At 47.5% G+C, this 26936-nt stretch overlaps 1 protein-coding gene across 4 annotated transcripts in view; it reads left to right on the forward strand.

Annotated features, from left to right (window-relative positions):
- The window catches only part of PAPLN (papilin, proteoglycan like sulfated glycoprotein), a 1044076-nt gene that overhangs the window by 731927 nt on the left and 285213 nt on the right, over positions 1–26936 (forward strand). For all 4 annotated transcript variants that reach the window (XM_069638639.1, XM_069638640.1, XM_069638642.1 and 1 more), the window contains one exon: positions 12090–12179. In XM_069638639.1, the coding sequence (XP_069494740.1) occupies positions 12090–12179 (90 nt within the window). The remainder of the gene's footprint in view (positions 1–12089; positions 12180–26936) is intronic.

A 26936-nucleotide genomic window follows, 5' to 3' on the forward strand; every position in this document is an offset into this window, starting at 1 on the left:
AAGCAGGATTATTTGAGATCCTGGTTTAGTGTTGTTGTCAGAAGGTCAGAGATATCTTCCTCGAAAGATGACATGTGACCAGGGGGGCGGTAGATGAGGTGCATAAAGATGGTTTGGGAAGGTGATTGGGGGTTCTTGACTGATAGTAGTTCTGTTGAGAGAGGGCTGGCAGCAAGGAAGGCTCTGAAGCCTAGGGACGTTTTAGCAATAAATGCTACACCGCCTCCTTTGCTGTTCTCTCTGTCTTTCCTTATTATTGAATAGCCATCTGGGATGGCTAGAGATAAGGCTGGGCCTGCTGCTTGATGCAGCCAAGTCTCGTTGATGGCGAGGAAGTGGAGGTCCTTACCAGTGATTAATTCTGCAATGTCTAGCGCATGGGCGACCAGAGAACGGGCATTGATGAGTGCGCCCCTGTTGATAGGTTGTTTAGGTTGTTTAGCTTCGCTGGGTGTTTCAGGTGTATTAGGCGAAGTTGGCAGTCGTGGAGGCGGGTCGGAGACAGGGAAGGCGATTTCTCCAGTGAGGAGACCTGCGTTGGGGTATCCTAGAGCAAAGTCTAAGGTTCCTGTCCTGTACTGGACAAGAGGTCCAGTGGGTGGGTGGAGATGCAAAGCGAAAGATCCATTCAGTAGGACTTAGGGGGGAGTTAGGGGTGGTTGTTCTCCAATTGTTGGAGTCTGAGGCCTCTCCAATGGTGTGTTGAGAGTAAGGCAGGGGTAGTGCTTCCACAGGGGGGAGGATGTCGTGAGGTGGGAATATGTTGAGGGTTGGAATGAGGGTTGCCATGGCTAGAGTGACACTGAGAAGATGGGCCATATAGACAGTGTACAGTAGGCAAGTCACTGTTATGCTAGTTCACTTAGGCTGGTTCAGAGGAGAATACTGGACATGGTCAGCCTAGTACAGTAGGCTACTACGGCTGGTACAGGAAGTATACACTAGGCAGAACTTTAGGCTAGTACAGATATACAGCTACTATAGGCTAGTACAAAAGATATACAGTCACTTTAGGCTAGTACAAGGGTTAGGCTGCTAAAAGGTGGGTTGCCAAAAGGTGGGAACTGCTAAAGTGTGCACAGAGCAGTATAGGCAGCAAATGCTTTTGGAGCAACAAAAAGAGTCAGAATAGTGCAATCTGGGCGGTGAGCACGGAGCAATATAAGCAGCAAAGTATTTTTTGGAACAGCAATAAGGCATAACATACTAGGCTAGTGTTCTTTTTAATATAAAATCCCAGATAGCAGTAATGTTCTAACATCGCAAGAGCTTGACCATTTAGTTTCCAAGTGAACGTAGGTTTCCTTGGAACAGTGCCGCTGAAAATCATCATCTTGGTCTTTATTATATTAATGGTCATATAATTCTTTTTAGCATATAGTGATAACGCAGTAATAGATCTTTGTAGTCCCTTTGTTGTTAAATCAAATAGGACTGCGTTGTCCGGATATGCAAGCCAAATTATAGAGACACCATTTACTTTTGGAGGGAAATTCCGTATTGCGCTTAAAGCCTCAGGGAGGTCCGCTGCATACAAATAAAATAAAATAGGGGCCAGCCCACAGCCCTGTTGTAGGCCTTTTTTTGTCCTACAGGAACTGATGATCATTACTCCCCTCTGGTTTATTATTATTGAAACCTATTTATTTGTATAAAGCCCCTTGTTATAATAGAGCAAATGGGTGTCAATACCCGACTTCATGAGTTTTTCCCACAACAGCGGACGAAAAACACTGTTGAATGCCAAGATATAATTTACATAGCAGCAGACATGATTTTTCTTCTTTAAGTCAGTTTTTGACTCTGCCATAAGATGTTGTATCATTAGAATATTTTATTCATGGTTCCATAATTTCTTCAAAAGCCTGTTTGGAACTTTCTTTGATACATTCATCAGAAAGATTTCTGAAACAGACAGGGAAACTGCGGGGTTGGGGGAATGATGAACGTTTTAAAATAAGAAAAAAAGAAAATTGAAAAAGATGGGCACTGTATGGGAATGTCTCAATAAGTGGAATTGGTAGGTGGGTATGTGGTTCATTTCCATTCAATAGAACATGAAAAAATGTAATTCAGCAGGTAAAAAAAGTTTGTGAAAAACTGCCCATTTTCAAATTACCCCGACAACTGCCAATTTGCTGTTTTGACATCGAACCTGCATGATCATTACGCAGTCCTTGCCTTAGTATTACACCATTGTTATGTGGGTGTTATGGAAATACATCAGAGATCAATGTGAGCAGGAACTGTCAGGGGCAGAGTTCCACTATTCCATATTCAGCATTCCGGAACTGTAGCATTCCTCTTCACTTTACCACCTCATAGTAGTTCCAGCAAAACTGAATCAGACTGTTTATTTCTGAACCCTAATTGGCTTTGCCTGGTTGGCTTCTAGCAGGCTTAATCTTATGCAAGTGACTATACTAAGAAAATAATCTGTCCTCCCTCTCCATCTCCCTCTGATTTTTGGATAGCTTGTCAAATGTTAAAACAATATTGTTTTTAAATATCCCTGCCGTTCGCAAGGGATGCTTTTTAAATATGAGGGGGTTATATAGAATGTGTCCAGTCATGTCCCTACACAAGTGTAAAATCTAGTAGGCGCCTACGTGGCTAGTCGATTGAACAATAGAAATTTTTGGGCAGTTCCTTAAATTAAATTTTTTACAGACTCCAGGTAGCTCAAAACTGATGAATTTCTGGACGTAGGAAAAGTAATCATGGTCAAGCTGTTCTCAGGAACAGGGTGTGTCTTCCAGTATAGTAGAGAATTCAGCTTAAAAACCTTTTCATCATATTACAAATGCATCCATGGGGTTGATCTTGCCGATCCTTCAAGATAGCATCACACGGCATATCCCAGGATGGAACCTTTGTTCTATGGACGATCACAGACTGTTGATACCTAGAACTCTCTGTCTGTTACGAGACCTGGGGGTTGGAGGCTTTGGAATCGCTGGAGAGACGTCCGCCATGGGATGGTGCCATTACGCTTTGGCTGCGCGGTCTAGTCTTTTTCCATTATGGCCGCTGCTGGTTCCTTTATCAGGTGTGCTTCCTGGTGCCTCTGCGCGTTGCAACTTTAGGTGTTATTTGTTCTCCTGCTTGTTGCCTGCGCTTCGTTGTTTTTCCCTTTGGCAGTGCTCTGCCCTTGCTATTCTTTGTCTACTTCTTTTTGCTGCCCACTCTTTTCTGTTTCCTCTTTTGCTAATGCTCTCTCGCATTCCGCCTTCGTGCTGTGTTTTTTTGTTTTCCTCTTTTCTTGCTCCACACTCCTTGTCTTCGTGAAGCTAACTTCCTCTTAGTGTGTTCCTTTCCAACTATTGCTCTCACGCCCTTGTTCTCTCCTACTCTTCCACTCTGTATCTTAACCTTCCTCCTATTCTGTTGCTGCTCCTTCCTTTCGGATTCCTTTTCCGGGTCCGGGAAAGTGTTTCCCGACGTTCGGCATTCCCGAACTACCGCTGTTCAGTGCAGTGTGCTCGCGGGCGGCTGCCCGTGTGCTTCCTGATTTCTTTCCTTCTTTTTGCCATTTCGTGGCCAGAGGACATGGCCTTTACCCTGTTCATTCTCTTTCTTGGTAATTACTCCCGTTTCATACTCATAAACAGACTTCAACTACCAGCCTTCCTTCCGGATCAGAAGTCAAGATCTCCTACCAGGGTTTTTTTATGCCTAACGGCTTTTTCCCCTTTCTTGGCTGCTCTGGCAACGGAGTTCCTGCCCTGCTTTAAAGGCAGTCAAGGTGGCTTCTTTTCGTGGTAGGCCGTATCTAATTTTAAAAAAGGGAGATTCCATCAAGAAGAAAGAAGAAAGAAAGAGAACCAGAACCTGTAACTTCTGGTGAGGAGGAGGAAGAAGGGGAATTTCTTATGGTTTCAACCTCTACCGAAGAAGGGGAGGGAGAACCCATAGACATTTGTGACAATGACATGCCTGAGGAGATCATACTTTCATTCTTGAGACCCAAGACTTGGAGTAAATTACCCAATTGTGTTCATGACAGCGCAAGCTTTTTCTAGTTCCAGGGCCCTGTTGAAGCAGCAGCTGTTTGTCATGAATTATAGAGGAGTTTCAATCAGCAAGTCTAAGCAATATATAAACGATCCCACTGACTGAGAAAAAAAGCCAAACAATAGAGGGGTACCGCTTTCTTTCACCCGTTCCATCCACTTGGTTGTCAACCCGTCCCCCCGGGGATACCCCTTAACCCATGTTGCACTGTGCTCCCACCTATCCCATCCCATGCCAAGGTCACAGTTCTACTGCTGATTTTTGGTACACTTCTACCACTGGAAAACATGCATTTTTTGGAAATATTTACTTTGTGAAATGTTCAAAATAAATGGTCATTTCGAGGGGATTGGGTCCTCCGACGTATTCCATATCTATGACAGGTAATCACCACAGCTGTGCTGCTTCGGAAACTTTTCCGGCGTCTGCGTCCTGCGTCGATGACGTCGATGCGCCGACGTCGAGGACCTCCTCCGACGTCCGACGTCATCCGATGTGATAAGTAGGACGCACGACGCCTGTAGCCTCAGTTCCGTTTTTTCCGCGAACGTGTTGCTTCGTGTTTCTCGGTTCTAGCCTCGACTCATTGGAGTTCTGTTCTTCTGGTTCTTCGAACCTGTTCGTTTGTGAATATTCCTTCGACGATGTCTTCCACTTCGTCTTCAACCCCGCGTCCGGGCTTCAAGAATTGCGGGGAGTGTGGGTCCAAGATGTCGGTGACTGACTCGCACGACGCCTGCCTCTGGTGCCTCGGGGAGGCCCACGACACGGATGACTGTGTTGACTGCCTGTCGCTCACGTCCAAAGCCTTGCGCGAACGTAAGAAGAAGTTGTCGGTAGGTCGGGTGTCCAAGCCCCGGAAGTCGAAGTCGGCGGGGCTTTCGACGGATGATTCGAGGGGTGACTCTCCGCGTCATCGTCGGAAGTCTCGTCGGTCTTCTTCTAGGAGTGGGTCTCGCCACTCCTCAGCCTCTTCGAGGCATTCTCGGAAGCGCCGTCACCGGTCGCCTTCCAGGTCCTCTTCCGAGGATTCTGCCCGGCACGTCGGTTACCCCACCGGCCGTGCGACGCCGGAGGAATGGGCTTCCTTCGGGAAGAAAATGTTGGCGATTCTTGAGTCGCAGGGTACTCCGCCGTCCGCGCCCCCGAGTGGGGTCGGCCGTGTGAGTTCGAGAGACACCGCTCGCAAGAGTGGTCGGCGCGAGTCACGGGAGCGGTCCCGTTCGGACAAGGAGGCTCGTTCTCGCCGTACCCGTTCCAGGTCCCGGTCCTCGACGCGTTCGAGACCGTGTGCTCCTGTGAAGTCTTCGAGGAAGACGTCGACGTCTGAGGCGTCGAGGGCGTCGACGGGCTTTCTCGAGGCTCCGGCTTCGAGGACGTCGTCGAGGCCGTCGACGTTCAGGTCGTCGAGGGACACGCTCGGGGCTCCGGCCTCGAGGGCTGTGTCGACGCCGCCGATACTGGAGGCGCTGCATCTGACGTCGACGCCGATTTCCTCGACGTCGATGCCGATCCTGTCGGCGCCGTTGCGGGTTTTCTCGGCGTCGGCGCCGATTCGCTCGACGCCATCGACGCCTTTCGTGTCGGAGGTCCCCCGTGTCACGGGTGTACCCCCTAGGAAGGCTCTGGTTAAGAGCAAGCACTCTCGGGTGCCTTTTCGCCACCTGGAATTTATTTCGGAGGCGGATGAGGATTCTGATGGCCTGGTTCCTAGTCAGGTGCCGGATGACATTGTCTCGGGCCATAGTCAATTTGACGATTTGAGGCAGTCGCTGCATGATGCCAGTGGTCTGGACACCTCTCCAGAGGTGGAATTTGGTCGGCCTGAGCCTGGCTCCCATGCCGATTCCTCATACCGGCGCCTTATGGCTAGGGTGTCTGAGTATCTGGGATGGTCTGCTCCCCCAGGGGAGTTTGTGCAGGATGATCTGACGGACATCCTTGATGTTGGTCCCCCAACTGACCCGGTACTGCCGTTCCATATGGCTTTACAGCGTAGGGTGGCGGCGGCTTGGACTGCTCCGGAGAGTCTCCCGGCAGTGGGCAGATCCTTGTCGCGAAAATACCGTCCAGCCAGTGGCGACCCCTGCTACTTGACCAGGCACCCCACTCCGGAAAGTTTGGTGGTGCAGGCGGCCACGGCCCCGGCAAAGCAGGCGTCGTACCCTACCATCCCTCCTGATAGGGACGACAAACGTTTTGATGGCTGGGCGAAGAAGGTGTTTTCTTCTGGTGGTATGGCGCTTCAGGCGGCCAACTCCATTTGTGCCTTGTCGCGTTTCACGCACACTCTGTGGAACTGTGTTGCGTTAGCGGCTGAACATATTCCCGAAGGGGACGAACGGGATGGTTTCCTTGCTATGGTCCAGGATGGTAAGGATGCCATGTGTGAGTCCGTTCAGTCGGGTTTGGACTTAGCTGAATGCGTCAGTAGGTCCATGGCGGCGAGCACCGTGATACGCAGGTTTGCGTGGTTGCGGAAGTCGGGGTTTGCTCCTGATGTGCAGTCCCGGCTCCTCAACATGCCCTTTGATGGTGAACATCTTTTTGGCAGCAAGGCTGACGAGAGCCTTGAGAGGTTGCAGACCTCAAAAGCTGCAGCGAAGTCGTTGGGCGCTGCAGTTCGCCAACCTCCGCCTTTTCGTCCTAGGGGACAGCAGTGGAGGGGTGGCTCCTTTCGCTATTACTCGTCCTTTGGTAAAGCAAGAGGAGCTGGCAGTCAAAGGGGCCTACGCAGGGGTACCAGAGGTGGACGACAAGGTACCCGTGGTGCCAAGGCCGCTCGGGCAGTTGCCTCTTTGCCCTCAGGTAACGCCGCAGCCGCTCCTACTCAGTCATGAGGCCATGTCCCATGGTTCGCCGGTTGGGGGAAGGCTGGCGCAGCATCTTGTAGAGTGGCGTGCCATTACTTCAGATGTGTGGGTTCTGGAGATCATAACCCACGGCTACTGTCTTCCCTTTCGGCACAGGCCTCGCGACAATCCACCGGGGAACCTCTCTTTGAAGTGTCCGGATCCGCTCCTTGCGCAGGAAATTCAAGCCCTGCTGGAGAAAGGCGCCATAGAACTGGTGCCTGTAGCGGAGAGGAACGAGGGTTGGTATTCCCCTTATTTTTTGATTTCCAAGAAAGACGGGGGATTGAGACCCATCATGGACTTGCGCGGTTTGAACAAACTCCTCAGGAAGGACAAGTTCAAGATGGTTACTCTCTCTCAAGTCCTCCAGGCCCTTCAGCTTCAGGACTGGTTGGTGTCACTCGACCTCAAGGATGCTTACTTCCATGTGCCGATCCATCCCAAGCACAAGAAGTACCTGAGGTTCGCGGTTGGCGACTCGCACTTTCAGTTTCGGGTCCTGCCGTTCGGTTTGACCTCCGCCCCGAGGGTTTTCACCAAGCTCATGGTGGTGGTGGCAGCGCATCTCAGGCAAGGGGGGATTCACGTCTACCCCTACCTGGACGATTGGTTGATCAGGGGGAGCTCTCCCGAGCAAGTCCTGGATCATCTGTCCGTCGCCTGCCACTCCCTTCACAGGCTGGGCTTCTCCCTCAATTTAAAGAAGTCCCATTTGACGCCAACACAGAAGCTCCAGTACATCGGAGCAGTGCTCGACACTTCCCTGGGGCAGTGTTTTCCTCCCCAGGTGAGGGCTCTTCACATTCAGCAGATGGTGCACAAGTTTCAGCATGCCCAGACGCTCCCGGCGTTCGAGTTCTTGAGGTTGCTCGGCCTCATGGCATCCTGCATTCTTCTGGTGCCAGAGGCTCGCCTGCGGATGAGATCTTTGCAGTGGGCACTCAAGACGCAATGGTCGCAGTCCTCCGGCAGGATGTCGGACCCGGTTCAGGTGCCGCCCTCGGTCACCCGGGACCTTCTGTGGTGGGCCGTCGAAGGCAACTTGATGAAGGGGGCTCCATTTTGGCTACCCTGGCCGGAGGTGACGATCGTGACGGATGCATCCCTCACGGGATGGGGAGCTCATGCCAACGGGCTGACAGTCAGCGGTCGTTGGTCTCCGTCGGAGTCCAGACTCCATATCAATCTGTTGGAGCTGAGGGCCGTCAGGCTAGCCCTGAAGGCTTTTCTGCCGACTGTGCGAGGAAAGACTGTCCTGATCATGACGGACAACACTGTGGCCATGCACTACCTCAACAAAAAGGGGGGGGCAGGGTCACTTCCTCTGTGCAGGGAGGCGATGCAGCTCGAGTTCTGGGCCATCAGGCAGGAAGTTTCGATCTCGGCAGTTCATCTGGCCGGAGACGAAAACGTGACGGCGGACGCTCTGAGCAGGCAGAGCGCGATCTCTCACGAGTGGGAGTTGGCTCAGGAGATTCTCCTGGAGATCTTCGCCCTTTGGGGGACCCCTCAAGTGGATCTCTTCGCCTCCAGTGTCAACCGGAAGTGCGAGAGGTTTTGCTCGCGGGAATTTCCTCCGAGAGGAGCCTTAGGAGACGCGTTTGTGGTGGAGTGGTCATTCCCGCTGCTGTACGCGTTTCCTCCAGTCCCCGTCATCCCGCAAGTGCTGCGGAGGTTACGGAAGTTCGGTTCCCGGATGATCCTCATTGCTCCGGCGTGGGCTCGGAGGACGTGGTACCCGGACCTTCTCGACTTGTCCATCTGCCCTCCACGTCGTCTTCCCTACCGAGACGATCTGCTCTCACGGGAGGGGGGTCAGGTTCTCCATCCAGAGGTCGGATCCCTCAACCTTCACGCTTGGCTTCTGAAAGGTTGAGGTATAAGGATTGGGACCTCCCTGAAGACGTGATGGAGGTGTTGCTTTCGGCCCGAAGGCCCGCAACTAAGTCTCTGTACCGTTGCCGTTGGCGTAAGTTCTGCGACTGGTGCAGAGTTCAGAATGTGGATCCTTTTGCATGTGACATCCCCATGGTTCTGTCCTTTTTGCTTTCTTTGGCCCACAGGGGCTTGCAAGTGGGTACCATTAAAGGTTACCTGGCGGCGCTGTCCATCTTTAAGCGCTCATCTGAAGAATGTTCTTACTTTAAAATCCCTTTGATTTCACAGTTTCTGAAAGGGCTCACTAATGTGTTCCCTCCGTCGCCTTTCCTGGTGCCCGGTTGGGATTTAAACCTTGTTCTTAGGTTTCTTATGGGTGCTCCGTTTGAGCCTTTACATTCTTGCCCTTTGAGGCTGTTGACTTTGAAAACTGTGTTTTTAGTTGCGGTTACTTCCGCTCGCAGAGTGAGTGAGTTACAGGCACTTTCTGTTAAGCCACCCTTCACTGTATTTCACAAGGACAGGGTTGTCCTTCGAGTTCGTCCTTCTTTTCTTCCAAAGGTAGTGACGGAATTTCATTTGGCCCAGAAGATTGTTCTTCCGGCATTCTATCCTCCTCCGCATCCTGGTAAGGAAGAGGAGAGGCTCCATAGGCTTGATCCTAGGAGAGCTTTGAGCTTTTATGTTTCTCGCATGTCCCGGGTCAGAGTGGACGATCAACTCTTTATTGGTTACGCTGGTAAGCGCTTGGGGCAAGCTGTGACGAAACAGACTTTGTCACGCTGGATTATTTTGGCCATCTCGGAGTGTTACCGCTTGGCGGGTAAGGACCCACCGGCTGGCTTGCGGGCCCATTCTACCAGGGGCGTGGCTGCATCTACTGCCCTGCAGAGGGGTGTTCCTATTCGCAACATCTGTGATGCTGCCACCTGGGCTTCAGTACATACATTTGTACGGCATTATTCCCTCGATTCCATCAGAGGGCAGGATCTGGCCTTTGGCAAGGCGGTCCTTTGCTCTGCTATTTGGTTGGCTATTCTACATTTTGTTTCTAAATTCTTTCCCTCCTCCTTGATTTGGTACTGCTTTGGGAGTCTGTCATAGATATGGAATACGTCGGAGGACCCAATCCCCTCGAAGAACAAGTTACTTTCTTACCTGGTAACGTTCTTTCGATGGGATGGTCTGACGACGTATTCCATATCGCTCCCACCCTGCCTTCCCCGCTGCAGAATTTCTGTTGCGATTGCAGCTTACGTTCCGCAAGGCTTTGTGTCTGACTGGCAGTTGACTTATGTCACACGTTCTGGGGGAAAAAACTACAACTGAGGCTACAGGCGTCGTGCGTCCTACTTATCACATCGGATGACGTCGGACGTCGGAGGAGGTCCTCGACGTCGGCGCATCGACGTCATCGACGCAGGACGCAGACGCCGGAAAAGTTTCCGAAGCAGCACAGCTGTGGTGATTACCTGTCATAGATATGGAATACGTCGTCGGACCATCCCATCGAAAGAACGTTACCAGGTAAGAAAGTAACTTGTTCTTCTAGAAGGAAACGCCCCATTTATTTTTAGACACGAGTCCATTTCCCCATCGACTCTCCTGAGCACCTTAATTCGTTTCTCATCTCAAGTTAGGATATGCACAGCTTTGATCATAAGAAATTGGCATGGCAGTATCCACGCACTGAATGGTGCAGACGAGCGTTCAGAAAGGCTAATAAATATGAGAAAAACTCTCCGGTAAATATATTATGTCTACATGATTGTTGTACAATGTCTTACTTAAGGCTGCCTGCGCTATTTCGGTACGTGTATGTGATTTCTATTTGATCAGAATTTTGTTTATAGAAATGATATTGACAGGACAATTTCTTTTTTGTTGTTGTTGGTGTTGGTGTTTTTCTTTACATCATTATTACCTCTTGAATATATCTTTGTTCAGCAATAAACATCCGACACGCAATGTCATGAGTCTAAACCAGTTTAAACCATTGTGGAAAATGCCATTTGAGCTCACATGGTCAGAATGGCCATTTTGTGCCTACCGCATGGTTGCCTTGAAACAAAGAACTACCAAAAATGTACAGTGGGCTTTCAATGCAGTAAAATGGCTTGCAGTCATGCCAAAACGAAAGTACGATTGCTACAAACCTGCTCCATAAAACCTATTTAGGGTGATATAATCACCCAGAGACAAGAATGGGGCTTCTGAGAGGCATTCTTGGGACTGGGCGCCATAGGGAAACCCAATACCATGTACCTAAAGTTGGTCAAAAGGGTTGCAATGTCAGGGGGGGTTTCAGGAGAAGCCCCTCTTGTTACCAAAATAAGTCAGTGATCCAAAAAAATGAGGAGAAAAAAGCAAGAAGTTGAGGGGCCCTAATAAGCGGCCCTAGAATGCCCACAAATAGGAAATCTGTTTTAACAACGTACATGGGTCCCTCCCTGCTGTTTCAGAGAGGAATCAAGCTGCGCCTCTCTGATGATGACCAGCAAGGTGGAAACATGCCTTTATTCCCATGCAGAGTAGATGGAGCCTAGAATTCTACTCTGCACCAAGACAGATTTTAATCTGGCCAGACCCATTAACTATGACAAGTAGGAGCATCTAAGAGCAGTGGTTAAGATTCATTAAAACAGCTTTCCATTTATCACTTTATGGGCTCTAATGCGTTGGTAACCGTAACTTGCAAATTTCAGTCGATTTTACGGTTTACATAGTAATCCTAGCATCTCTTTAAATTAAGCTTTTGTTCTTGGAATTTGCACTTTTTTAATCAACTTTATTTATTATCTTATCACACCGGCCAACCAAATCCTCTCTTAATGCAGATTTTGTACTGACCTATTTGGGTTTCTAATGATATACTTTGAACATGTAGTTTCACTGCATGCTTCTCCTACTTGTTGCCATACCAAGCAGGGTCTGTGCCCTAGGTATGATGTCCTTTGGCCATGCCTTCAGCACATTGACCCTGCGTGTACTACATGTTATCCCTGGCCTTTGATGAAACCCTGTTCACACCGACTACTTTATCAGCTGCTCATTGCGAACAGCTGTGCCCAGGGTGTGAACATCATCCAGGCTCTGGCACAGTGTCTCCATGTTAGTGCCTGGTAGATATGCCTATACTATGCCCAGATGTCACTGTGCATCTTTTCCACTAGAGTCTCCTCAGTTACCATTTTATATTTTGTGTTAAAGAGAATATCTAGTGAATTTTGTAACAGTGGATCTCAATACCCCACCAGACATCATCAAACTAAGAGGCATTGTAGAGCCCTAAGTATTCACTCTTATGTGTGATTACTGAAATGATGTAACTTTTCGTTGCAGGTGTACCCAGTATGCAGGACACACATGGCTATGACAACACTGAACAGTTCTCACTGACACGCTACAGGCCAGAGGACCCTTCATCAACAGGTTATTGACCGCTAACAATTATTTTCTTCTTTTCAATGGATGTTTATATTATTGAAAGATGCAGTGAGAGCATAATGACATTGTTATGGACCAAGTTCGGTCTCTGGGACTGTAGCAAGCAAGTATTGCTTTGCTGGCAGTCACATTCCACACGCACTATGCACCTTTCCCCGATTCACACATTGTGATTAGGGATGCAGGTATCTGCATCTCTGTACAGCCACTATCTTTATCAATAGCTAGCAGCTGGGTGTGTGTTTTGGATGACCAAGCCATGCACGGTGGCCTGTGTGGGAACAGCAGACCTCATTACATGGTCCAATGACGCTGAAATCATGGCAACAGCTGTTATGTACTCTAACCATAGCAGATTTCACTAGTTACAGTTCAGTAGCATTTACATTTCCACCTCCAAAAATGGGAAATAAAGTTAATGAAGATGTTAGACATGGGTGCATCTCCATCCTGGGGCTGTAAGCCCCATAGGTGTCACAACTGACCACTGCATGCCTGGTCATGGTTCTACCATGAAGATGTGCTGGTGCTTTATGTTGTCTTTGTTTTTCGGGGATGAACAACTATTGCCCATGCCAGTCCTCTAATCCGAGCCCCATTGCGTAAACGCACCTCCAAGTGCATCCAAGCACACGTGGGTGTGTTCATGCACTTGTGGATGCACATTAGCAGCTTCCCCACCCCATTGATGAAATGTGGTTGGTTACAATGATGGCTTAATTTGCCCTTTCAGATCATCTTTTTTTCATGAGACTCCTGACCATCCACTCTCTGTGGCAGACAAGAAGATTTTGAGGGCCTGATATTGTTTTTGCTAGTTGCTGATGCGTGAGTAAAGTTGCGTGTTGTCAGTGTAGGTGTGATAGAGGAGAATCTTCTTGCAGATAATCTAAAGGAGGAGACAGATACAAATGTTGAAGAGTATGGGTTATTCTTGGATGCCTCTGCACAAGATCTGACATTTTAAATAACCACATGGAATGTGTTGGCACACCGTCCAATAATGTTCACTCAGCAAACAAACAAAGCTCATTATACATTCCTCTTGTAATATTCTTGAGGACCCCTTTATTTGTAAAGAAATATTAATGCATCCTTCTTGATTATATTTATGAAGGGCATAGTCTTCAAATGTGCATCTGGATGAATTGCATGGACAACATGCAATGGATAAAGCAGGCAATACATTGCAAATGTTCTAAAGTGCTAGCGTAAGTCCCTTGATCCAATCTATTTTCAGGCGTCAACGCCCTTTGCCAGGATCTGGAAAGTACTTCATCATGTTCAAAGTTTCAAACCCCTGCACATGACAATAATTGGCTAAACAGCATCACTAGACCAGTATTTATTATACCATAATAGAGTCTCAAAATACCAACCATCTTAGGTGTGTGCAGAACAAGTTCCAGAGCTATGCAGTAAAGATCCATAGAAGTAACATACTATGGCAATCTTATCTTAGTATCTGATACCAATCTCAATCATAAGTGGAGTGGAATGCTCCTAAATTAATGTATAGAATTAATATAGAACACCCAAGCATGGCAGTCTATACCACCTATCAATCAATTCATGATCATGTGAGGTGCAGGTTAAAAGGTGATAGCTAAAAAAAAAAAACAAATTGCAATTTGGTGAAAGATAAATCAAATAAAACATCATTATAAAAGGACAATACTATTGCACCTGGCATTAGTTATCTGGGAAAGGGCTCGTTGACGGTCACAGAAAATCTGCTGAACAGGCACTATGTGAAGGTGGAGAACCAGGTTTGAGATTTAAACTGTCTGATTTTGGGCACACTGTTGCGTCTTTCATTCTCTGCTCCTATGAAGCATTGGATATGTAGCTTAAAATTAAATCATTATATACAGACCATTAATAAGTGCTCTTACTAATTGGTGATCTGTTTAACAAAAACCCAAATACCTGCAATGATGAAGTGTGACAGCATCAAGTAATTAAAGTAGCTCTCTGTACACATTCTAGTAAGCAGGCGCTCAGTTCAAAATGAATAACAGGTGCAAGTCTGCCTTTTATGAGTCTCTGGCAATGGTTAGCCACATCTCATGGATGATAACTGGCTATGTTGAATTTAATGGCCCGGCCCAAAGGCTTTTTTGAATTTCAAATGTTTGGCAAATACATAAATACCTACTGGGAGGGTGATACAGAGCTTAAGGCTGGTGATGGGCAATGTTCACCCCTTCCAGGGAACTTTCTCAGACCCTTACTATTTTACCTCTTGTAGCTTTTAGGGTTCAACATTGGTGGTATGCTCTTTATACGGAGGTAAATGCAAAGGTCCTATCTCCAGATCAAGACTTAGTACAAAATCACATTTACTCACATTCTGCTCTATTCAATAAACGTAGTCAGTGTGGGGCAAAGGTGGAGATGTTTGCAACAATAAGAAGGGAAGTTAGATTGCTTTGCTTACCCGAAAACCTCAGACTTTTTCTGAGCATTTCCATTTGTCGATGAGGAACTTAAGTACATTTAATATAAAGTTTAAACCTAACACAACTAGAACTTCTGGGGGCAATAATTTTTCAGCCTTAATGATATGATCTGATATGATAAGTAATTTATAACGAGCCTGTATGCAAGTGTTTCTAGACACGGTAAGGCAAGGAAGGGAAGACAGAAGGAGGACAAAACAACAATCTTACTAGGCCTTGTGTCACTCAGATCATGCAGGAGGAGGGGGGGACGGGAGATTGCAAGGGAACTCATAAGTGCTGCTTGGAGGTGGCTCATAAGTGCAGATAGTCAGGGGACTGTAGGATTGCAGATACAGTCCCTGAGTGGTTGGGAGGCAGTGCGAGGGCAACTGGTCATACAGGAGCCTGGTCCCGTAGGTTCGGTGGGTGCCCAGGTAACCAGTATATGCAGCAGACAGGGTCATCAGCAAGGGAGAGGGATAGAGAAAGCAGAAGCGAAAAGGAAGGTCTTGAGTTGCTTCCGGAACCTTAGGTGGTCCTGCTCAAGTTCGAGAGAGGCAGGGAGACTGTTCCAGAAGGACGGCCCAGCCGAGGACAGAGATCTAACCCCACTCTCTGCTTGTAGAAGCATCTGACCCTCAGAGAGTTGGAGGTGGATAAGCAGAGGGCTCGAGAACGAAGATGATTAGGAAGAGTAAGTTGGATGTAGTGTGGTACCCGGGACCAGAAAGCCTTGTGGGCGATGCAGGGGGTCTTGAACTTGATCATTGTAGCCACAGGGAACCCGTGGAGAGATTTCAGGGCTGGACAGATACAATCCCTGGGTTTGAGGCCAAGGACAAGTCTTGCAGTCATGTTCTGGAATATTTGCGAAGAGTAGAGGCAGGAAGATTTAGAAAGAGGCTGTTGCAGTAGTCCAGCCTAGAGAGGACCAGGGCTCTGGAGACAGTGAGCTTCTTGGGGAAAGTGAGAAAAAAAGAATACCTCTGAGGAGGTGCAGCTGATAGTGTGACTTCTTAGAGAGGTCAGAGATGTGAGGAGAGGAGAGGGTGGAGTCGAAGATGACGCCAAGGTTCCTAGCCTCACAGGAAGGAGCAGGTAGAGGGCCCAGGGTGGGCGGCCAGAGTGAGAGAGGGAAGGCGGGAGCAGATGTCCCAATGAGGAGGATCTCAGTCTTACTGGCATTGAGGCAGAGATCGTTGGAGGCACACCAATCCTGAATTGCAGACAGACAGTCCAGTATGAGAGAAGGAGCAGAAGAGGCTGAGGGGAGCCTGAAGGAGAGCTGGGTGTCATCCGCATAGCACTGAAAGTTGGAACAGAAGGTAGAGATGCAGTCGGCCAGAGGTGCCAGGTAGTGGTTAGAGAGCCAGGGAGAGAGGTTAGGCCCCTGGGGAAGACCACAAGTAAAAAGAGAGAGAAGATAGTACAGGCCCAAGTTGGACCTTGGAGGGTCGATCTGTGAGAAAGGAAGTCAACCAAGCTAAGGCCTGACCAGAGATACCCAGGCTGTCACAGAGATAATTGAGCAGGATGGCGTTGTTGACCGTGGATATATCAAGGAGAATGAGGACAGAAGGTAGTTTAGAGTCGAGATTGGAGAGCAAGTCTTCACAGGTGTTCAGGAGAGCAGTCTCAGTGCTTCTGGCTGCTCTGAGGCCAGACTGGTGGTCATGGAGACAACCAACACATTCAGTGTGTAGGTTAAGCTGAGAGATGGCCAGCTTTTCCAGGAGTCTGCCCAGGAAAGGATTGACGGAGATCGGGCGATAGTTTGCCAGAGAGGAAGGAATGGCTGAGGGCTTCTTAAGGAAGGGGTGGCTCAGGGGGGAAGGGAAGGTTCCAGTAGCAAAAGAGTGATTGCAGAAATCGGCCAAGGCTGGAGCAAGGGTGTCTGTGTGGTCCTTAATGGTTCTGGAGGAGCAGGGGAGCACATGCGTTGATGAGACGTTCATAGATCGGACTTGGCTTGTAATATCATCAGGAGTGAACCGGGAGAAGGAGGAGAAAGGAAGAGGAGATACAGCCGGGGAGGAGCCTGGAACGGTAGAGGAATAGGAGAGAGTGGACAGGATGTCCTGAGTTTTAGTGGTGAAACGAGATGCCAGAGACATGCAAACGGTCTGCAAGGGAACAGGGAGGTGGAGACTGCAGCAGGATTGGCCAGCTCCTTGCAGATTTTGAAGAGTTCAACCGAGTTGTTCGAGGCGGACGAGACGCGGGCTTGGATGTAGGCTCTCTTTTTAGAAACGACAGAGAGTCTGTATTGCCTGCCTTAGGAGCAGGCAGCAGGCCAGTTTGTCAGAGGATGCACCAGATACCCTACACTTCCTCTCAGCCACCCTACGCTTGTGCTTAAGGGTGGTGAGGTCTGAGTTGTACCAAGAGTTGCACTTGGATGCAGGCTTCAAATGGATCCTCTTGACAGGGGCAAGGGGCAAGGACATCAAGAGTGTTAGAGATTGACAGATGAAGGTTGGAAAGGGCAGTGTCAGAGTGTGAGTTAGCCAAAGGTGTAGGAGGAGGAGAGAAAGTAGCAGCGAAAGCCTCAACTGACACATGATGTAGTAGGTGGGTGGCAGTGATGGGGTCAGCTTAACCTGAAGGGCATAGAGCAACAGGTGAGAGGAGAGAGGAAAGTGGTCGGACCAAGAGATAGGAATGGTGAAAGGGTTGGAGAGGGGGAAGTCTGACGAGATCAGAACATCCAGGGTGTGCCCTGCAGAGTGAGTCGGGCCAGAAGGAAGAATAGAGAGAGAGAGAGAGAGAGAGTCACAGAGTTTGCGAAAGAGCCCAGGGGAGGGGCTAGCAGCATCCAAGTGGATGTTGAGGTCTCTGAGGAAGAGAAGTTGGAAGGTAGAGGCGAGGAGGAGAAGTCAGCCGACTCTGAGAGGAAGTGGGCGACCTGGCCAGACGGCCTGTAGATGGTGGCCACAGTGAGAAAGAGGCCAGGAGAGGTAGAGAGCCTGCAGACCAGGCATTTAAAGGAGGAGTAAGCCTGCGTAGAAATGACAGAAGCAGGGATCCACTCCATGAAGATCAGGGCTTCTCCCCCTCCAGGCAGTTGGTTCTGGGTTTGGAGAGGATCTTGTAGCCATCAGGGAGGAGAGTGTCAAAACTTTTGATATTGATATTTTATTTGTATCACGCTCGTACACAAGTGTTTCAGTTGCAAGGGAGGGGAACAAAGGAGAACAAAAACAACAATCTTATTAGGCCCAGTGACAGATTTCGCCATAAGCCAAGTCTCGGTGAGACCAAGTACATCGAAATCAAGCTCTTCAAGGAGACAGCAGATGTCCGAGGAGTGTTTGACAGCGGAGCAAGAGTTAAGAGTAGCTACGTGGAGCAGATTGCCAGGCGACGTGGGGGAGGTAGGCCCTGCGGAAGTGTTAGAGGTGGCCGAGAATGGGCAGAAGAGGAAGGAGGAGATGGCCGGGTAGTCAGATGAAGAAGAGGGTGCCCGAGAGGTGGCGGAGATGGAGAAGGCAGAGCGGCCAGAGAAGTGGCGAAGAAGGAGGCGGCAGAGCGGACAGAATCAGAGAGGGTGCCAGAGAGATGGCAGAGGAAGGAGGCGGCACGGCGGCCAGGGAAGCAGCGGGGATAGCAGAAGGAAGGAAGTTGATAAGACACAGGAAGTGTCTATCGAAAAGGAGGAGATTGGCCTCAGGGCCCTGGACCAACACGGTGCCATTTAAGTAGACATTGATGATGGTCTTGGAGGAGTGGAAGGGGGCCAGGAGGGCCTTCCACTGGGTGCCACCATTAATGGGAGAGGCGGAAAAAGGAGAGGGAACAGAGACCATATGGGGAGTCCATTGGCCTGGAGAGGGAACGACAAAAAGGATGTCGGTGAGGGTCTGTGTGAGGGTGTATTAACGATAGGGAGGCCTGGGTTGGAGACCTGGATGTCCCTTTTGAACCTCTTCCTACCCGACTTATTGAGAGGGATAGGATAGTCGATAGAATAGCAATTAGAGAAGATAGGGGAGACAGAGAGAGCACCATAGAGGGTGCGGGCTGAAGTAAGGGGCGGGGTAGCCCAAGCAGGAGAGGGGGCGGTTCACACACTGGGGGCAGACAAGAGGGAGGCACACAGGGGATCATCCACAGTAGAGAGGGTAACAAATAAGTACACCACAGAACAAGAACAATGGAACCATGCGGGGCCCTAGCAAGAGTGGAGAAAACAGTGCAGGCAACAAATGTACACTACAATGGTACTCAAGGGCGTGAAAATGCAAGTAGAATACAATGCAAAGTACCAATACAATGCTAACCCTACAAAAGCAAAATGCGCAAAACACCAGTGATCCAAGGAAACCGTGAAGTAAGAGGAAAGGCAAGCAATGGAGTGTAATGACAATACAATAGCCACATTACGAAATGGCGTGGAATGCAGAGAGACAAGCAGGGAACAAAACACTGGTCGCAGCTGAAGGGAGCCTAAAGAGGAAGGAGAGGAGGGAAGCGGGCCTGGGTTGCGTGGGGAGCACACAACCCTTAAGTAGGTTAAGGGACATGTTTAATAAACCTCTGTTTCGCCTTTGGACTTCACCATTCAAGAAGTAGGTCTTACCGAAGTTATGTTTATAATACACCAAGATCCTGGTTGAGAAGACCTTCCTAAACCGCATGTAAGATGAGGGGGCTGTCTGATCATTACGTTTCCTATTCTCGCATGTAACCACAGCGCCTCACTATTTCTCAGACTCAACATTTCTATGCTTCTACATCTCACACTATTTCTATTGCTCTTTGGAATGAGCAGTCTATCTGTAATAAAACCTCCTTTACCTCTGACTTCTTCCTTTCTCGTTCTCCTTCTGTTGATCTCATTACCATTACCGAAACCTGGATCTCTCCACCTTATTCTGCAACCCTTGCTGTCGTTCATGACCCTGCCTATCCCTTGACCCACTCCCACCGCCTCACTGGCAGACATGGTGGTGTAGGACTATTCTCATCTTCCAAATTCCCTAACTCTCCTATTCCCCTATCTCCCACTTATCCTCCCTTTTTCTAATACACTATCTCAACAATCACTGCCTTCTATGGCATACATATTATCTCCATCGGCCACCTGGTCTGGTAGATCAATTTTTCGGACCGCCTCTCCCAACTGACTCTGTCCCAATCACCACCTCATTGTCATAGGTGACTTTAACCTCCCTTCTCTCTCTGCTGCTCTATCCACTGACTTTAGCTCTCTTCTACTTAACCACAAACTCTCTGCTGTCCACTCTCTGACCACCCATTGAAATGGAAACTCTCTCAACCTTGTTCTCATCTCCTCTAAACTCTCTGCCTCTAATATCTCCACTGATCCTTCCCCCGTCGATCATTCTATTGTCTTTACCTCAATTTCCACTGCTGATTTGTTCTCACTCCCTCTCCATCTAATACTACTGTTACTAAGTGCAGCAGGTTTCCCTACAAATTCCCTGACTACCTCTCTGACCTACACCACTCTCTCTCTTCCTATGCAGACTCACCTTTCCATTCGCACCTAGAAACACTTGTGTACAGGCGCGTTATAAATGCCACATATCATATGATATCCACTGAAGAAGCTGTCACTAACTTTAGCACTGCTCTCTATGCTCCCTTCTCCTCTCGCTACTCTCTTTCCACATTTACTCCTAAATCCTCCCCTCCATGGCCCTGCATTACAACTCTCATCCGCACCCTGAAAACAACAATGTGGAAAAAGCTTCACACTTGGAAAAGGTGAAGACACTCCTCAGATCTCAAACTCTCCCTCACTGCTCTTCAAAACTACTCCTCGGCTCTTGACTCTGCCAAACGTGACTTCTGTCTGCCTCTCATTTCGTCTCAATCCTCCGAACCCAGCCATCTCCAAGAATCCCTCAACTCAATTCTCTCACCTCTTAAAACCTCCTCCATTTCCTCCACTCGTTATGCAAATGATCTTGCTCTCTACTTCTAAAATGTCTACCATTTGCAGTACCCTCGCTGTTTACCTTCTATTCCCTCCTTCTGCTCACTTTTCTCCACCACTCCTACCCTCCTCTCCTGCTACTATGTCTTCCTTTATGTGCACTAACCCTGTTGTGATTCTTGCCTTATTCCTCATGGCTAACCCTTCCTGTGCCCCCACTGACCCACTGTCCCCGCACATTTTGAAGGGCATAGCTCCCAGTGTTGCACCACATCATACTTGCCATATCAATTCCTTTCTTGATAATGCTACTTTTCCCACTTCCTATAAATCAGCTACTGTCATCCCTCTACTTAAGAAACCTGGTCTCGATCCTAGCTGTCCTTCTAACTTTCTTCCTGTCTCTCTTCTACCACACTATTTCAAAGTCCTGGAGCAAGTAGTATTCTGTTGACTCACTGAGATCCTTTATACGCACAACCTCTGGGACCCTCTTCAATCTGGCTTACGACCTCTGCATTCTGTTAAGACAGCTCTCCTCAATGTCCACAATTTCATCTCTTCTGCACGTCATGCGAGAACCGTTAATCTATTCTTATTCTTCTTGACCTCCCTGCTGCCTTCAATACTGTTGACCAATCTGACCTTCTCTCTACATTATCTCTCCTTGGCATTAAAGATAAGGCCCTGGCTTAGTTTGCTTTATACCTTGCCCCTAGACACTTTCAATTGTCCTGAACAGCCTAACCTCCCCATTCACCCCTATTACTATTGGAGTTCCCCAATGGTCTGTCCTTGGTCCACTTCTCTTCACTCTCTATACTTCAGCTCTTGGTGCCCTGATCTCCTTAAGGGGCTTCTCCTACCTACTCTTCGATGATGACACTCAGATCTTCATCTCCTTTCCCTCCTTATCCGACGAGCTATTGTGAAAAATGTCAAACTGTCTCTATACCATCAAATATTTCATGGCGTCTCACTCGCCCATGATCAACTCCACTCAGACTGAAGTTCTCTTCTTCCCAGCCAAACAGACTAACTCTTCCCCTCTCTTCTCTTGACCACCTTCCTTTCTCTGCTTCCACTCGTAACCTTGGTGTCCTCTTCGACACACCTCACAACTTCCCACTCTTCCTCTCCAAATCTGCCACTGCAGCCAGACTGAACCTTCTCAATATCAGAAAAATCCTTCATCTTCTTCCTTTAAATAATACTAAACAGATAATCTCCTCGTTAATCCTTTCTAGATCTGACTACTGTGCCAGTCTCCTTTGTGTCTTTCCCAACTATGCTTTTCACATACATTTCTCATATTTGTATTCCGCACACTTCAGCCTTTCTCGCTTAGCCTCTGCCCGTCACCAGATTTGCTGGCGATTTATGAAAGAAAGAGCTAAGTATAAACTTCTCATAATCTTCTAAACTATCCATGAACTTGCCCCACCCTACCTGTCTGCTCATCTCTCTCCCTACTCTCCCTTTCATTCGTTATGATCATCCTCAGCTCGCTTCTATGCCACTACTCGAGCTCCCTGAACTCCCTCTCGTTTCTGTTCTGTCTCCTCGCTCCCCTACTCTGTAATGTTCTTCCTCTCCGTACTACTCAAACTCTACCACTATTTAAATTCAACCTCAAAGCCCTCCTCCTTTCCTGGCACTCTACGCTATTCCATCACCCTGCTTCCCTCTCTCCCTGCCATTACGGACAACACTGCAGTACTCTTCCATCACCCTTCCATCCTAAATTTAGCATTCCCTCCACCATGCTGTTCTTTGTTATTCTGTCCTGTGCTCATCCATGGTTTATGTTTCCACCTTCTCCTGAAACATCTGGTCTTCAAGTCACATTCTCCATTGTCAAGAACCCATGTCCTCCGCTCTGCAATGTTGCATTTTGTATGCTTGTTTGTGCCGAAATCCATTGCTTTCCTGTGATTTCTATGAATAAATAAATAAATTAACTTCATGACCTTAATGGTGTCAAGTTGTCCCTTTCTTTTTTTAAAGGGGTGGACAGTATGATGTATAGTATCAAAGCCACGGAGATGGTATTAACGTTGCTGGTATATGAAAATGGGAGCATTCATAGAGCGATGAAGAGCTTTATTTTTTAAAACCTGGTAATGCAGTCTCTCTGTGACCAAAAAACTAAAAAGTTCCCAGGAGAGGGTGAGCGTGTTTTTTAAATGGTTAAAGAGTCCCTCTAACATGCCCAAGAGTGCAGAAGGTAGGTGTGTGTGTGATAACTTTAAATATGTTTGCCAGTTGGGTTTTCCCAACACATTGTACATTTCTTTTAAAAAAATAAATTTTTATTGGCATTTCTTTAAAAATAAACTTTGGGACTTCAACATTGTCCCATTCCCCCCTCCTTTCCCTCCTCCCCCCTCACCGGTTGTATTGTTCTTAGGTTTCCCACTGCTTCCCATTGTTCTGCTTCCGTCTTATCCTGTAAACATGTCCAGAATGCAGATTTTGTGTGGGCACCATTGCATCATATAGTCACTTTGTAGATAGTCTATCGCTTCCCCCAATCAGATGCAAATCTCTGCCGGTCACCTTGTATGTTGCATGTGATTCTCTCCATTGCCACGTATGTCCATATTCTCTGTAACCATTCTTGGTTGGATGGGGTTATCTTCTGTTTCCATTTTTGTGCTATTGCTAGCCATGCTGCTATGAGGAATCACATGAAATTTCTCTTTTGTACCTTTGTCATTGACTTATCTCGTGGATTCCACATGCCACACATCCAAACCTCCTCACCTAAGTTTTCTGCTCCCTTAAAGATATTTTGCATTTGGGCTTTGACCTCTGTCCAAAATGGTTGTAGTACCATGCAGTCCCACCATATGTGTCTCCAGTTTCCTGCTGTATGACATCCCCTCGAACATTTTTCTTGCGTTGTGGTGAACATTCTGTGAAGTCGTTCCAGGGTGTAATGCCATTGAATTATCATTTTTGTCCACGCTTCTCTTGTTTGGATTGCCAATGTCCATTTGGGGATTATTTGCCAGATGTACGTCCATTGTTCCCTCGTGATTTGTTTTCATAACATAGTTTCCCATTTCTTCATATAAAGGGTGGAGACAAACTTCTTTTCTCCCGACTGGGTCATCATATATGTTTCGAATGGGTTCAGGGTCCTTGTAATTGCTTGTGTTATTCTAGGCGTAGTGAGCCAGTGGTGTAGTTGTTCATATTGATATCTGTCCTTTTCCGTGAGGCCCAGTAGGTCCTGGCATTCGGCGTACTTCCTGATCTGTAGGTCGCCATACATGTCTCCCACTTTTAAGCATTCTGCTTCCCGCCATTTCTGGAATGCTCCTTTTTCTGTGCCCGGAAGGAATTCCGGGTTGTCAAAAATTGGTATGAAGGGGGCAGGGTCTATTGTGAGTATTTCTTTCTTGGTAGCTCTATCCCATATTTCCAAGAATGTGCTCATGATCTCGCTTATTTGGACATTTTGATGGCTGTGCTCAGGTCTGCGCCATAGTAAGTGGCGCATGTTTGATCTTGCTACTGCTCTGTCCTGCGCCTCCCTCCATTTTTCTGAAGTGTTTGTGATCCATTCACTTAGAACCCACATTTGTGCTGCCTCATAATACTTCTTGAAATGGGGGAACGCCATGCCTCCATCTGACTTTTGAGCCGTAAGCACCTGTTGTGATAGTCTTGGAGTTTTGTTTTGCCAGATGTATTTTGTTATTATTTTGGTGAGTGACTTAAAGAATGTTGCCGGTATCTGAATTGGAAGTGCTTGGAAATAATACAGTAGTCTACGTAATATTGTCATTTTTATAAGTGTTATTCTGCCCCACCAGGAAATTGCTAATGGGTTCCATCTGTCCAGGTCTCTTTGCACCTTTTCTATGAGTTTCGTATACTTTCCTGTGTAGAGATTCTTTATCGAGGTGGTTAGTGTGACTCCCAGATATCTCACCCCATCCTCTGCGGTTTGTAGATGCAATTCTCCTTTTTCTTGTATATCTCTTGTTTGTCTCTGGCCAGGACCATTACCGACGACTTTTGTTTGTTTACTTTTAGGCCTGATATTAATCCGTAGTTGTCAATCTGTTGTATGAGGAGGGGTAGTGATTTGGTTGGTTCTGTTAGTGTCATCATCATGTCGTCCGCAAATGCCGCTGTCTTGTGTGTCTGCCCCCCCATTTCTATGCCCTTGATGTCGGGGGCTGCTCTTACCTTTGCCAGTCGGGGTTTGAGGAAGATTGCGTACATAAGGGGTGATAGTGGGCAGCTCTGTTTGGTGCCTCTTCCTATTCTGATTGGATCCAAGAGTTCTCCGTTTACTGCTATCCTAGCCGTTGGTGAGTTGTAGTTAGCTCTAATCATATTTATAAATGCATTTGCCATGCCCATTTTTTTGAGAGTTGCAAATAGCATAGTCCATTCTACCCGGTCGAATGCTTTTTCCGCATCTACCGATAGCATTGCTGATGGGGTATTAGTGATTCCCATTTTCTCTATGAGATGTGCTATTCGTCTGATGTTGTTGTGGGTTTTTCTGTTTGGGATGAATCCTGATTGTTCTTGATGTATCCGTTTGGGGAGTAGGGGTGAGAGCCTGTTTGCGAGTACCTTTGTGTAGAGTTTTGCATCGATGTTGATTAAAGATATTGGGCGATAGGAGCTCGGGTTCTCTGGGTCTTTCCCTTTCTTGTGGAAGACTAGTATTTCTGTCTCGTTCATTGAGGTAGTGATATTGGTCGTGCCTTTAAAGGTATTGAAGAGATTTGTTAGGATAGGGGATAGAATTTCCGCATAGGTTTTTATAAAAAGCTGCTATGTAGCCATCCGGTCCTGCAGCTTTATTTTTGGGTAAGTCTCTAATTGCTCTTGTTACCTCCTCTATTGTTATCTGTTCGTCCAATGCTGTTTTTTCATCTGGTGTGATGTTTGGAAGTGTTATCTCCCTTAGAAAGGCTGCCTGTTCCTCTTCCTTCGGACTCTGTTATGTGTACAGTTTCTGGTAGTAGTCTCTGAATATTTATTTAATGTCTTTTGTTTGTGTCTTCTTTATTCCAAGTCCCTCTTCTAATGATTGTACCGTTTGGTTTTGTTGTTTCCCTTTTAGTTGTCTTGCTAGCAGTTTATCTGCCTTATTTGATTTCATCGCATACCAAAGTTTCGTATGGAGTAGTTGCGTTTCTGCTCTTTTGGTCCTAAGTACGTCTAGCTGGCTCTGGACATGTCGATATGCCCTCTTTATTTTCAGGGATCTATTCTCTGCCATTTCTTCTCTGATCTCTTCCAGTTTATTTTCTAGTTCTCTTTCCCATTTTTGTTTGTCTTTTTGTGCTTTCAGTGCTATTATTTGTCCACGTATCACCGCTTTGAAGGCTTCCCAAACTGTGCTTGGTGAGACTTCTGGAGTGTCGTTTTGTTCGAAATAATCAGTTATTTTCTCTCTTATTATTTCCTTCGAGACCAAGTCTTGTAGGATTTCTCTTGGGAGTGTCCATCGCCATAGGCCGGAGCGTTTGCGGATTTTAGGAAGTGAAATCCATAGTGGAACATGGTCTGATAGCGATATTTGGCCTTTTTATATTTCCTGGATCTCCCCTACTAGACTCCCGGTAACCCAAATATAGTCAATTCTTGAGCTCATGTCGTGCACGTGTGAATGATATGTGCACCCCCTGGTTGTGCCTCTGATTCTCCGCCATGTGTCTTCTAGGGCCATGTTGTTCATCATTTGCTTTAGCGCTTGTGATGGTGTCCCTTGTTGCTTGTGCTTGGGGTTTGAGCAGTCTTCCCTCGGATTCCATGCAAGATTGAAGTCTCCTGTCAGAATCACTTCTCCCTCTGCAAAGATTTCTAGTTTGTTCAGCGTTTCTTTTATGAAGCTGTCCTGGCCTGTGTTTGGGGCATATAACGTTGCTAGAGTTAGTTGGCGATTTTCGATCTGGACTTTCGCGAATAGATATCGTCCTTTTTTATCCATCATAGTTCCTTTAATTTGTACATTGAGTTGGTTGGCGAATGCTATCATGACTCCTTTTTTCTTGTCTTCATTGTTGGCTTGGAGAATTTGGTTAAAGCCTCTTATACGGATTTGGCCTTTCTTTTTTTTCTGTATATGTGTTTCTTGGAGCATTATTACATCATACTTCTCTCTGTGTAGAAAGTGTTCAGTTTTTTTCCTTTTTACTGGCGAGTTCAGCCCTCTGATGTTGTAAGTTAATATTTTTAGCCCCATTCTTTCACTTGGGTCTTTGGTCTCGCTTGTCTCTTATCGTGTGGGTCGCAGTGGTGTCCATTGGTGCCGGTGTTTGACTTTTCCCCCTTGAACTTTTCCCTCAACTCCCCGCTCCCCTCCCTCCCGCCTTTCCCCCCCAACTTTTACCCTGAGGAGGGCCCTGGGCCCTATGGTTG

The sequence above is a fragment of the Ambystoma mexicanum genome, chromosome 14 (assembly GCF_040938575.1).
Source record: "Ambystoma mexicanum isolate Mex_15411 chromosome 14, UKY_AmexF1_1, whole genome shotgun sequence".
Lineage (NCBI taxonomy): Eukaryota > Metazoa > Chordata > Amphibia > Caudata > Ambystomatidae > Ambystoma > Ambystoma mexicanum.